The sequence below is a fragment of the Salminus brasiliensis genome, chromosome 6 (assembly GCF_030463535.1).
Source record: "Salminus brasiliensis chromosome 6, fSalBra1.hap2, whole genome shotgun sequence".
NCBI classification, from domain to species: domain Eukaryota; kingdom Metazoa; phylum Chordata; class Actinopteri; order Characiformes; family Bryconidae; genus Salminus; species Salminus brasiliensis.
This window is the reverse complement of record NC_132883.1, coordinates 18,234,610-18,248,418: the sequence shown is the minus strand read 5'-3', so window position 1 is coordinate 18,248,418 and position 13,809 is coordinate 18,234,610. Positions and strand designations below refer to the sequence as shown.

Here is a 13,809-nt window from a genome sequence, read left to right as displayed (position 1 = left end):
GGTATTTTATCATTTCTCACAGTGGTCTAGAAAGCACTTTTGGCCACAGTTCTGTATGTCCCCCTGAAATAGAGCAGTTGTTTTTGGCAGCACAGCCACTCTAGTGATGATGTCAGAAAGTACAAATTCTGAAATTGATCTCAGTTCTGTCAGACGGGAGTCAAATCAGGTACACGTGTTGAGAGTAAGCATGTTTCTGACAGTCATAAAAGGGTGACCAGTAGACACTGAATCAGGAGCCCATGCAGACAGTAAACTCAGTGGTGTTTTGGCTGAGTCTTGCTGCACTCAGGGGGATTTGAGTGATTGGCTTACTCTTGTTTGAGATGCACAAACAGAAAAGGCACTGTGCTATTTTTCACCGGCGCTTGGCTGCATGAGAAAAGGAAAGGTGACCTTTACAGATCGAAAGTAAGTGTAAAGACGCAGCGCGACTTTAACAGAAGGCCATCTTCTAAATCTAAAACAGCCTCAATAAAGCCCCCCTGATAGGACTAGATGAATGCTTAAGGTACATATATCTAAAACCGGAACAACAAAAGCAATCCAGGACATGTACAAAACCACAGACCAAGAAATAAACAAACAGCTGGCGTGGCTTGTTTACGTAATAAGTCAATTTCATGGCTTATGGCTTATCAAAATGGCAGATAAATAAAGATTCGACCTTCATCCTCCACTTTACTTCCTGTAAATGGAAGAGAACAATGGCTTTCCAAATTTGATGTGCTTTAAAAAAAACAAGTCCTTCGCAATCACCTCCAGAAATCAATCCAACAAATATCATATAGTGTGTAGAAAATCATCACCAACTCTTTACACGTTATGGCTTAAGCATTAATCTTCATTTGTCCTCTTGCATTTACAGCCTCTTGACTGCCCTCTACAGTTTCAGTTAAGCCCCCTCCCCCACCAACCCCCTACTGTTAGCATCTCATACTCTTACTCTCCAGTCTGCTGGCCTATAAATTTAAGCTGGAGCTGTCACATTTCTCCTTCATGTGTCTATCAGGACACTTTCTATCAGGACTATGTGTGTTTCTCTTAGTCAGTGTTACTGGGCTTGTGGTATGGCAATTTGTGGTGCTTCAGTATAATCTATAGTTCTGGTATCACAATGTGGATTTTCAGTTCTAGCAGTTTTAATAAATTACTAACACTTGTGTACCTGCAATCTATGCCACATGATCCCCTTTGCTCTGTAGAGCAATTCAAAATACATAAAATCTCATACGTAATAATACATAAAGAGCAAGTTTGCTATCTGGCTAACATTTCCAAGGCGTATCCAGAATGTTTCAACATGATGCATCTTCAATTTTTACCCATGTAACCCTTTGCTATGTACCCTTTACTGGCTTTCTGTAGCTGACCGCATCAGATTTAAAACCCTAAAGCCTGCCTAATCCAAAAATGGACCAGCCCCTCCCTACCTGATGGCAATGATCAAACCCCATCTGTACCGGGGGCCCTTCATGCTTCAAGTGCAGCTCAGCTTGACCTGCTATCCTTGGACACGCATAGAATACAAGCATTAAGACATTTCACCAACCTCACAGAGTGCCTCACTGACTTCCAACGCCAACTGAAGACACTTTTCATTGAAAAGCATTCATCTGAACACTAATTTTGCGCTAATCAAAATGCGTTGTTAAGCATTTTGAGAACTATCTCTGTATTGTTCATTTTTACAGACCTCCACAGCAAACTATGTTCTGCAAAAGTTTATGCACTGTTTATACTCCCGTTTTGGAATGCACAAACGTCTGGACACACCAGTTATTAGGTCTTGGAATTTAATTAACTCCTTAGACCTTACTTGACCCCCCAGGACTGGTTAGGAAAATCAATGGCGAACCTTGTGTGAACATTTAACAATCATAGCAAACTCTTAACGCTTGGCTGAGGATTTGATTGATAATTGATTGATAATCGATGCCTAATAAGGGTTGACTATAAAAAATATATATAGAATCCTTTCCAGTTCACAACTTCCTCTGTCCAAAATGGCATTAGGAAACGACAGTTAAGGAGAGTTGTGCACAAAGAAAACTTGTATGGTGACCAGAAAGACCCCCATATAACATAACAGGGCGTACAGGAAGGTTTAGCTGACTTAGGAGTGGTGGTGCACTTTTCAACTGTGCAGCATTGGCTGTACAAACATGACCTGCATAGAGTCTATGGTTACAAAAACAACCAAAGGTATGTTTGTGGGTGAAGGTGCGACATTTGATGAAAAGAACACCCAGTCATGAAAAGTGGCACCAGTGGCACAGGAAAGTAATTGAAAGAATGGGTACCTCTAAATAATAGCATATGCTAGAAGTAAGTGCATGAGTCTAAAATGTCCCTTCAAAAATGAACAGTATCTCAACTGTATCTCTAGTCTCTATATCCCATAAATATCTCATATATTTGATGTAAACAACAAAGCCCTTATCTAAAGGGCTCTGGATACATTTGTGGCTGGATAAAGGTCATGGCAATATTGAGCTTTCAGTAATTTCTAACAGTAACTGTTTTCTGAAGCAGAATACAAGTGTACAAATAGGAAAAAAAACTTTTATGAGAAATTAGTGCACAGGTTCATATTTGCCGGGGGTTTCAGAAATCAACACAGGGTCAAAATATACATACAATCAAGATTATTAATTCAGCGGTGCTAAAAGCTCCAAATGCTGTTTATCTTACCAAGGCCAATGCCTCTTAACTTCCTGTTAAGAGAAGTCCCTGTTCCAAAATTGCCACCTTCCAGCGTAATGTTTTCAGCTGACCACATGGACAAAGAAAAAGAGTGGTTTGGCCACCGTGACCAGAGGTAGGTTTGGAGGAGTAAAGGTGAGGCATTTAACCCCAGGAACACTGTACCAGCTGGTAAACATGGTGGCGGTAGCATCATGCTCTGGCCTGCTTTGCTATCATTGAAACTGGTACATGGTACCAATTCTGCCAAAAAGTATGATGTAATATTCGTTAAGAATTTTACCAGAAGCTTGCTGATGGCTACCAAAAGCATCTGGTTGAAAAGAAGCATTTCATCAAATATTATGTGTGATGTATGTATGTTTTGGACAATGTATGTATAAATTTGACCCTGTGTTGATTTCAGAAAAAAAGCTAAATCTTTTAATTGAAAGATGTACACTATATGGGCAAAAGTATTGAGACACCTGCTCAATCACTGTTTCTTCCGAAATCAAGGGTCTTAAAAAGGTGTTTATCCTGTTTTTGTTGATATAACTGACTCGACTGTCCAGCAAAGGCTTTCTACTAGATTTTGAACTGCACTGCTGCAAGAATTTGATTGTTTTGTATTGTATTGTCAGTGACAATAGCGTTAGTGAGGTCAGGATGTTGGATGATCACCACATTACCTCATCCCCAACAGCCCAGATCATCCCATAAGCACCACCATTACAGAGAACACAGTTCCTCTGCTCCACAGCTAGATGCTGAATTGCTTTATACTCCCCTAACCCTGGCCTGGCATTAATGGGCGTAATTTTAAGTAGCTAAATGCATTCATTAGAAGGTGTGTCCACAAACATTTGTGACATTGGTACACTAATTCTGACCCAGAAAAAGAACAGTTCAAAGAAACCTTTAAAAGCCAAAAATTGTCATAACATTCATGTCCATGAATGTTCCTTTTGCAAGACGTCAGGTTTGTTTAGCATAGACTAACGGTACTCAGGATGCATGAGTTCATTAACATTATATATGTATCACCTCACAGGGTATTTGAGTAGTGCGACTGTCTAAGTGTTAGCCCTATAATCGGGCCGGCCTTTCCTCTCCCCCATCCCTGCAATGCTAGCAACATAGGCATCTGCAAGCTATTGTAACAGAATAGTCAGTTAGCATTCCCATTCCAGCCCATTTGGCTGTCTATTACCCTTGCATGTGCAGCAGTCAGCTGTAGCTGGCTTTATGTGTTTGGAGAATGCACATGCTAGTTTTTACATGCACATGCTACCCGGGGTTGCTAGCATTTTGTGATAGGCGGAGACCTAGCTAGTGGGTGAAAAAAGCAATGAACAGATTGAGGAGAAAACTGGCAGGAGGGTCCAACAACATGTCCAAGGCATACTGGGAAAAAACTGATAATGAATTTTCCCACAACCACTGCTCTGAAACACCTACACCTTACTTACTTACTCACATGCTACATGTTCACCGGGCCAAGCAAGATGTCAACTACATGAGCAATATCAACACTAAGGAATGACGAAACACAATCATGGAACTCCTGTAAGCTCTGCTGTTCGCAAGAGGACTACAGTTGTCGTAGTGGAGGAAATGGAGTTGACATAGCAGGAGGGTTTAAGTTTTCTCACCAGCTCAACCTGCAGTCTCAGGATCAGCTCATCTCTCTCCTTCAACTGCTGCTGGAAGGACTGGCTCTCTTCTCTGGTTGGATCCTATACACACATACAGAAACACAAAGACAGACAAACACACACACACAACTGCTTTAAAGGGGGCTGCATTATTCAGACCATCTTTTTTAGTTGAAAACGAGCTCTTTATGTGCGTGCAAGAGCGGCTTCCTTAGAACGAGATAGTGAAAGCTGCAGTTTCGAGCAGACGTTTTGCTCTCCTCCATAAACTTCACATGAACTAGGAGGCACTTTCCTGCGACCTTGTGTTGTCGGCATCCATTATGTGAGCAGGGAGTGGGGAGGGGGGTGTATAGAGAGAGAGGGGGGGGCGTTGAGGCAGCAGCTTCAAGGGCACCAGTGGAGGGCTGAAAAAGCCGGGAGCAGAACACGGCGCAAACGGCTCAACAAACGGCCCCATCCCTCTCCAAACTAGCGCTCCACCCAAACACACACTGAAAGCCTCACACAGATTAGCCGCCGACCGTACTGGAGTGAGATATTTCTTAGGCGGTTTTCCGGCAAGGGTTTAAATGAAGCTGGTAACAGGCTTAATCCTGCAGGGTAAATATGGTAAGATAACAGCAAAACATGCATTTCTTGTGCATGCGCTTGCTTAACATTGGGTTACTAACTGGTCTAGACTGCAGAGTGTAGAGAATAAAAGAATATATGGAAAGACACTTAAAGGACTTGCATCTATAATCATGCTCACTAGAAAGCTTTTAAAAACAACAAATATTTGCCGGTTTGTATGTAGGAATCAGATTAAAAGGAAACATTGGAGAAATTTAGGGGGGTTCTGATCTCCTTAAGAAGGTTACTGGCCTTTAGCAACAGTATTGATTCCCCCATGCTGCTCTTGAAGTACAGAGGAAGGTTAGCTTTAAAGACAGAAATAAAAATAATAAATAAATAAGTCATAAAAATATCTCAAATAAAATACGCCACATAAACTATACAACTAGCAGTGCAATTCTTAGACGACTGTCCGGTCTCATAAAAAAAAGATAAAAGAATTGCTACAAATATATGTAACAAAAAACGCCTTCACCACTGGACACAGATCTTGGAATTTGGTCTCCGTCTTTAACCCATCCATGCAGTGAGCAAACACACACAGTGACAGTGAGCACACATGCCCAGAGCAGTGAGCTGCCATTGTTGTGCCACTCAGGAAGCAGAGAGGGTTAAAGGCTTTGCCCAAGGGCCCAATAGTGGCAGCCTGCTGAGCCTGGGTCTGAAACCCACAACCCTGTCACCAACCGGAAGCTCTAACCGCTGAGCCACCACTACCCCTTACCTTGTGTTATCTTTTTTAACATTTGATTTTTGTACTTAGCATACAGCACTTTAGCCACTTGTTTTTCAATCAAGTCCGACATCAGCCGGAGTTGCCCTTTTGCACGTGTAGCATCTAGCTAGAGAATTCTGTGTGGTTTAGGTGAGGGGCGGTGTCTGTGTAGCCCGTGCAAGAGGCACGGCATCACCACCTGCTCTATTCACGCATGGGCTCACTCGGACACTACCCGGACTTTGTATTGGGGCTGACAGGATACAGTCCGGGTAATGTCAAGTACCACTGATCCAAACCTTTGCATTCACACAGACATCTCCTCCAGGTAATGTCTGGAAAAGTTCTGGGTTACCATGCGTGTCTGCTTTTGGTATGTAAACCCATTTCAGTAATATATCTGTTTTGAGAGTGTATTCCCCCCCCCCCCCCCCCCCCCCCACCCGCCTCTTTGCTGGTAGCATTGTGTGATAGCTGGGGAAGACCTTGGTGGAAATTGAATTGGCATATTGGAAATTGTTGAATTTGGAAGAAAAAGTGGAGAAAAAAAACTCTTAAACTTTAAATAAAAAATGTCAAAAATGCATAAAGCTCTGTTGACTGAAGGATTCGACTTAATCCATGTCCAGAAAAATGCCCTGTTATGTAGTGCTTCAGAGTCCTTCATGAGAGATCAGTGAAAAGGATTATGCGCTTCAATGTCACGCACTTAAACTAAGCAGTTCACACACTATTGTTTCAGCTGTAATATGCTCCTTTGTTGATGTTACATAAAGGTCTCGGGGGGGTGCTGATGTCCCACAGATGACACTTGAAAAGTGCCAGGCCTGAAAAAGCCAGCGAAGACATTTTCCTAAGAACGACCCAGTGTCCCTTTTTTCCATTCATCCTAAACAATAAAGACAAAAAGTATGGAGTTTCGGGCTTGATGCTACGATTCGAATTTTCAAATGAAATTCCCGCTTGTAGCCTCACAAAAATAAAAAGGTCACGCTCTGAGCGAAAACACGCAGTATACAGGAAAAAAAAAGAAAGAAAGACGAGCCCTATCCAAATCCAGGCCTGCGGGGAATATTTAATTATATCTTAATTATAGATGTTCACCAAGAGGCGTTTTATCTGTGCAGTGCCAGGGAGGACCTCCGGAGAGCAGTTTGGTCACAGTTGCACACACGCCCTCACACACAAACACACAAACTCTCTCTCTCACACACACACACACACACACACACACATACATACACAGACACATCCACACGCAGGCAGACGAATGCCTTTGGCATTACAGGACAGTGGACAGTGTCTTTAGCGCCATGCTGTAAAGCTGCACCTGAGTGGCTTCTCCGTCTGCTTGGCCTAAATTAAACACTTCAGTGGAAAAAGATGGAAAGGGCTCAAGCATCAAAGCTGTACTGTTACCGAGCACACACGCAGAGAAAGCTGCTCCACTTTCAGCTCACCGGACACATGATTGATGCAGTCGAAATATCACTGATACAGTCAAGGGCCGACTCCCCAAAGTCTGGCGCCAAAAGGGGCAGAAGTGATACTTTCAGAGTTTACAGGGCAGCAAAACTACAATTAATGAATTCATTTAGGTGTAGGCTGAATGTGTCTTTTTTATACATAGAAGTGCATGATACATTGTTACGTAAACGCTTAGAATATATGTGTTCTTGCCTTGACAAGATGTTGTAAAGGGGTTTTTCTACAATCAACTACTTTAGTTATTTTCTGTAATTTTCCAAGTTGTTTAATGTGTTGCTCAGCTCACCAGTGCATTCCTTCTTTATAAGAATGAACCAAATTGTTGATTTGGTAGATGGCTTCCTCCATATTAAGAGCTCCTATTCAAACAGCAGCCCAATTCAAACTACACACATTAGAAATGGACTCCGGGTCTTTTTTCAGGGAACTGGCCACACCTAGCCATTAACCTGCTTACCGCATGTCATCGTAAGCTGCATGTTATCACACGTTATCAAAAGTAAGAGGTGTCCGATTACTTCTGAGTCTGTGAAAATGGAGGGACTGTGTAACGAATGGCGGTAAGGCTTCAACGATTAATGCAATATTTTTGTTGAAACCTCTTGGACTAAAGCTGCAAGACTAAATAGTCCACACTTCAATCAGATCTTAACTGCTTCATTTCAGGTTCATAGTGGGGGTGTTAATAACTTAATATTATGAACACCGCTGGTTTGAAATGAACTTGGTCCACGACATCACAGATGCCATGTGACAGTGTTTGCCGCATGTGTAAATAAGTGAGCACACCAGAGTGCAAAACGATGATGTTCTAAAGGGCATGATAAAAGGGTACTGGGCGAAGAGTGTTAGCGATTCGGATACTCAGGTAGTGCTTTGCCATCAGCGTCCAGAGTCTGAGAGAGCATAAGGCATCTGTTGGCTGGTACGGTGGAGCTGGGGACCCTGGTGCTTTCCTCTAAACGTGTTGGATGGCAGTAAGAAATTGGTAGAAAAAGGGAAAAATGAAACAAATTTATGTCTAAATATATATATATATATATATATACAGACTGTGTGGAATCTAAATGATGCTTCTCTTTTTTTCTTATTTAGAATTGGCTCCTGCAATAACCTAAAAATTGATTATACTGTCAAATAAACAGCGAGGAGCTAAAAGGAGTAGAGGACTGATGCCTTTGTTATTGTATGTCAAGGGAGATCCATAATGGACCGCTTGAGAAGAGCGAGCGCAAGTACACTTGTTTAACAAGTGGTTATTAAAGAGGTGGGTGGAAAGAGAGGCTCACAGGAACGCTAAGATAACTTCAGAATCCCAGCCTGGTCTCCTCCCTATCGTCCCACTGCAAACTCCACAATTTTGCCAAAGGATAGCACTTTCCATTGGCTCTAATTATAATGGAGGCAGGAATAACAAATGTTCAGAACGAGAAGTTTTCTGCTCAAAGTAGGACAAGCAGTGACACGGTTCCGTCTCAGGTGGGATCGAGGGCTTTATTTTTAAAAACAGGGAACGGGGAAGTTTTTCTCTCCCACCCCCCCCCCCACACACACACACACCTTTTCTTTTTTTTCCCCTCCTACAATGAAACAGGACAAGTCCCACCCTTCTCCTGTCATCCGAACACAATGTCAGAATTCATGGGGCCCTATTCTGAGCAGCCCTCCCTCTCACTGCACGGCGCTAGGCTGCGGACGGGCTGGAACATCACATGGTTCGCTGGTGTGACTGCTGCTTCTGCTAGCGCTCCATGTAGGTCAGTAAGGAGGACAGAGAGAGACGCAGACCTCGTTTCCACTTCGCTCAGCTCGACGGGATTTTCGACTCCGCGCACACAAAAAGTCCCAATGAAAAACAAAATCCTCTTCCCTCCTCAAAAAAGCTCCATATACAAAATCATAAACCTTTCTCCCATGACAGCCGTGGCCCATCTCCAAAGGATTAGCACACATAATAAAATAATCTCATCAAGATAGCTGGAAAAATTTATATTGATGGTTGAGAAGAATAACTCAGATCAAGTTCTCTCCCATAGGGAAGCTGACTTGAAAAGGATAGGGCGCACTTTTGGGAGACACAATGGGGGGGGGGAGAAAATGGGGGGGGGGAAAACATGAATGGCGGAGGATTCCCTCTGAATGCTGCATTTCAGTAATGCTGATATCTTGGATAGGCATGTTTTGAAAGATAAAGTTAAGCCACACTTCTTTTTTTTTAACCAGACCATGAAGACATTAACCCTGAGTGCACTTAGTCAATGATGACAGCGCACAAGCTTAGAAAGAACGAGTCCATTCCATCAGGGGAAAATGGGAAGGTTTCTGTAAAATTGAAAGTTCACCAATTAATTCAATAATTTTCACAATGCAAGCAATTACCTTGAGAGCGAGGGACTTCTCACTGCAGGGGCTTATGGGTAGAGAATGAAGGCTGCTGGCAGGACTGGTCTCAGTGCTCTGAAAGGGAGAGAAAAAACAGCTAAGAAGGCACAAATCTCAAAGTTTTAATCCAGCCAAAATTGATTTTTTTTCCCCCCCTTTAGAATTAACAGCAAGACCGTTCGCTTTCAAAACGAGGTTTTTAGACTTTAAAAGACCCGAGAGCCCAATCTTGTGACAATGTTACGGCATACCTATATAAACCATTACGAGATACTGGGCCGCAAATGCTAGGAAGGGCTTTGCCCTCATTAAGATTAAGAAGTGAGGATGTAACTGAAAACTATGAATACGTTATTCAGAATGACCAAGCAGTGACCTGGTCATACAGTCGTATAGATGAAAGAAATACTAATAAAGACGCCTTTTTCTGTCTCAGTTTTCCATCAGTAGGAAACATATTGCAGTTTCCTTGTGGTTTGAACCCATTTCACTCCAGACATGACCTTGAGATTCACTCCACTTGCCCATTAAACTCCACTTACTCCTCATGCATGTGTGTGTGTGTGTCGGAGGAATGGTCCAAATAGCTCTCTGTCTAACAGCCTTTCCTGTGATTCTACCTGATCTACACTCACCAAGTAATTTATTAGAAAGACCTTTTTGCCCTCCCATTCATGCAATTATCTAATCAGCCAGTTGTGTGGAATTGCAGTGGCGAAATAAAAAGAGGTCAGCAAAGAATGGCCAGATTGGTTGGCTTTGGTAACTCTCTGAACAACTGTAGGCACTGTGACAGAGGCATCTCAGCTGGCCATGTCAGGTTCCACTTCAGTCAGCCAAGAACAAAAAGCTGAGGCTGCAGTGAACAGCTGAAGACTGGAAAAATGTACCCTGGTCTTGTGGATCTTGATTTCCACTGATTCATACAAATTGAAACATGAGAATTTGGCTGATGGAGGTCGTGTACTGGTGAAGGGAAAGGGATTCTTAGTAGACTATGGGCCAGTTAATGCCAATGAATCATTGCTCGAATGCCACAGCCTATTTGAGTATTGTTGCTGACCATGTGCATCCCTTTATGGACATATTTCCTAATTGTGGCTACTTCTAATGGCTACTGCTAATGGCTACTTTCAGTATAATAATTCAACACAGCAGCAACAGTCATTTCTACTAAAACTGGTTTCATGTACATGGCGATGAGTTTAGTGTTCTTCAGTGGCCTTTCCAGACACCGGATCTGAATCCAATAGAGAAGCTTTGGGATGTGGAAGAAGGGGGAGTCAGAGCATAAAAGTGGTCACGTCAACATGAACCAGAATCTCAAAGGAATGTTTCCAATAACTTGTGAAATTCATGCCATTAAAAAATAAAGTTGTTCTGAGAATAAAGGGTGATTCTATCAAGTACTGGTACAGTGTTCCTAATAAACTGTGTTTTTCTATACAAACTGACATTATTAAATTCTTAGAATATTAGAATATGATATATTCATTCCCAAAGGTTAATTATTGACTGTAATACAGGGACACTAATATAAAAAAATAGTATATAAAACATTGAAAATATTAATGAATGAACTTGAATGTTCATCTGAGATCATGGGCAATATGATAATATTTTATCATATTGTGATACATTTTGTGTGATACACAATATGCTTTTCTAAGCATATCGAGGATTTCATCAGAGTTTAATGAACACTGATCAACTGCAGGTTTCACTACTAACAGTGTAATTAGACTGGTTTAATTTGATGAAGAGCAGCAGATGCTGACTATAAATCACAGAGTATCTGAATAGTAGTTTTTAAGAATCTGTTGCTACTGATGTATTTAGTCTGTGATTATATGTATTATGATAAATATTGTGTATTGTGAAAAATGTCTTTAAATATTGTGAAATAGTATTTTTACCATATTGCCCAGCCCTAGATCATATAATTTTTCAATGCTTGTGAATTATGAATACTTATATTTGAGTCAAATATGAATACTGACACAGTTTGCGTAAGTCCTAAACAGATACTGATGCAGATATACAGATAGTGGCACTGCATTGCACCCCTAGTGACAACAAAACATAAAGCTGTGGGTCTGAAAGGACTAGGCGCTGATAATTTCTCAGACATTTCTTTCTGAGAAACTGTAAGAGTCGAAAAAACATGATTTGCAAATCAAACTTTTTTCTCAGAACAATGAACTGACCACCGCAGGGGCATCATTAAATGTGTTTGGAATTACTTGAATGGTGATTTACTTGTGGTAGGAAGCCAGAGCCCCCTCTCTATGAAGTAGAGTCAGAAATGAGAGTTAAAAGGGGGGAGGTGGTGGTGGGTAGCGCAGACGTGAACAAGGTAGAGATTAGGTATTTATAGACCGTTAAATTGGGAGGAGGGGCTTCAGGCATGTTATTTCATCATCACTTTGATTGGAAATGAACTGTAAGTGTTTTTTGACTTCTGCACCACATATTAAAAATAGGAAAAAGGTTGCACCCACACCTGCTTTGGCCAAGGTGGAACTATTTAGTAACTTCTGCTTGTATGTAAGAGACCCGATCCAGTTTTTGTTGTGAGAAAAAGAGCAAAAAACACACTGCGTCGTCTGAAGCTGAAAGCAAGGAAAGTTCAGATTTAGACCTTTCTTTTTGGAACCATTCTAGGGCAACAGCTTCAGCTGTAACTTGTCAGTTGGACTGCTTGTTGTTTTGATAGTGGGTTGTGTCCCTACTATTTTCTGCAACAAACAGGGATGTAATGACTTAATGGAAGTCAAAGGTGCACAAAAGTTATTTTCTCGAGAAGCACAGTGGGATGCTTTTTTGAACGGTACATTGTAACAATAGCAAGAAGCTAACACAGACTTTAAATAGCATGATAAGTTCTCTATGCTCTATGTCAGTTCAGCCCTAATAACCATGACCTGGCTATCAATACAGGAGACACTGTTTAAGTCAACTGAAAGCCCTGAATGGTGAATAAGTGACTAGATATTGAGCTGGTTGATCTTCTGATTATTCGAAGGCTTCACAGACATAGACACAAAGTCATGACAGAATATAACAGAAGGAACTGAGAGGAAAATCAGCCTGGTTATCTGCTATTATCACATAAAGAAGATGCGATTGTTGAACAAAAAGCAAGTCTGTGCATGGTTGGTGTGTTGGCGTGTTGTGTGTCGTGCGTTGGCTTTTATGTTGTTTAATCAGATGACAGCAACAGAGGCGTTTACACTTAAAGTAAACTGCTGATAGTGGGTTCTTTCAAGCTACTCTCTAAGAGCATTCTAAAATACCAGTCGGGGCCCAAATGTGTCAGCTTTGATCAATGTGTGTCCTATCCTTAATTCCTAAGGACAAAAGAAAAAGGATCTCTTTGGTGAACCACAGAAACAAACAGGGTAATGGAAAAGGCATCAAATCAAAATGCTGAGCGAACTCATGGGGATTAATGCAACGTTAGATTCAAATTGAGCACTCAGTGACAAAACAACAGAGGCAGAAATGACCTCTAAAATGGGTGATGGAGAGGTATCCTTAAGTTACATGTAAAAGTTTTCTTGGAATTCATATTCTTGTAAATAATAAAAACGGGTTATCTGGATCAAAAGTCTTCTGCTAAAACTGTCGAATATTGGCATTTTCCTCATTGGATTGAAGGTTTGAGATAATATGTACTCCTGGTTTGGAATGAACTTGGCCCATTATGTCAGCAGTGACACTGACATAGTGGGGGCGTCTACCTAGCTGGTCCACCTTGTAGATGTAAAGTCAGAAGACAGATACTCATCTGCAGTTTGTGTTGGTCATCAGTGGTCACAGAACGCTGCACACAGGACGCTTTTGTCTGGATATTCTGGTGGGTGGACTGTTTTTAGTCCGTGAGTAACACTGAGGTGTTTAAGCACTCCAGCAGCACTGCTGTGATCCACTTGTACCAGTGCAACACACACTGACATGCCACCACCATTTCAGTGTCACTGCAGTGCTGAGAATGACCCACCACCCAAATAATACCTGCTGTGTGGTCGTCCATATATATATATATATATATATATATACAGTGAGTCCAAGAAGTATTTGATCCCTTGCTGATTTTCTTTGTTTGCCCACTAATAAAGACACTATCCTTCTGCACTTTTAATGGTAGATATATTCTAACATGGAGAGACAGAATATCAAGACAAAAATCCAGAATATAATTTTAAAGAATATATTTTAATTAATTTGTATTTCAATGAGGAAAATAAGTATTTGATCCCT

At 41.4% G+C, this 13,809-nt stretch overlaps 1 protein-coding gene across 3 annotated transcripts in view; it reads right to left on the bottom strand.

The window, feature by feature from the left end:
* The window catches only part of ccser1 (coiled-coil serine-rich protein 1), a 123,331-nt gene that overhangs the window by 51,351 nt on the left and 58,171 nt on the right, over window positions 1-13,809 (bottom strand). For all 3 annotated transcript variants that reach the window (XM_072681906.1, XM_072681908.1, XM_072681907.1), the window contains exons 7-8: window positions 9,544-9,621; window positions 4,341-4,424 (exon numbers count right to left, since the gene is read on the bottom strand). In XM_072681906.1, the coding sequence (XP_072538007.1) occupies window positions 4,341-4,424; window positions 9,544-9,621 (162 nt within the window). The remainder of the gene's footprint in view (window positions 1-4,340; window positions 4,425-9,543; window positions 9,622-13,809) is intronic.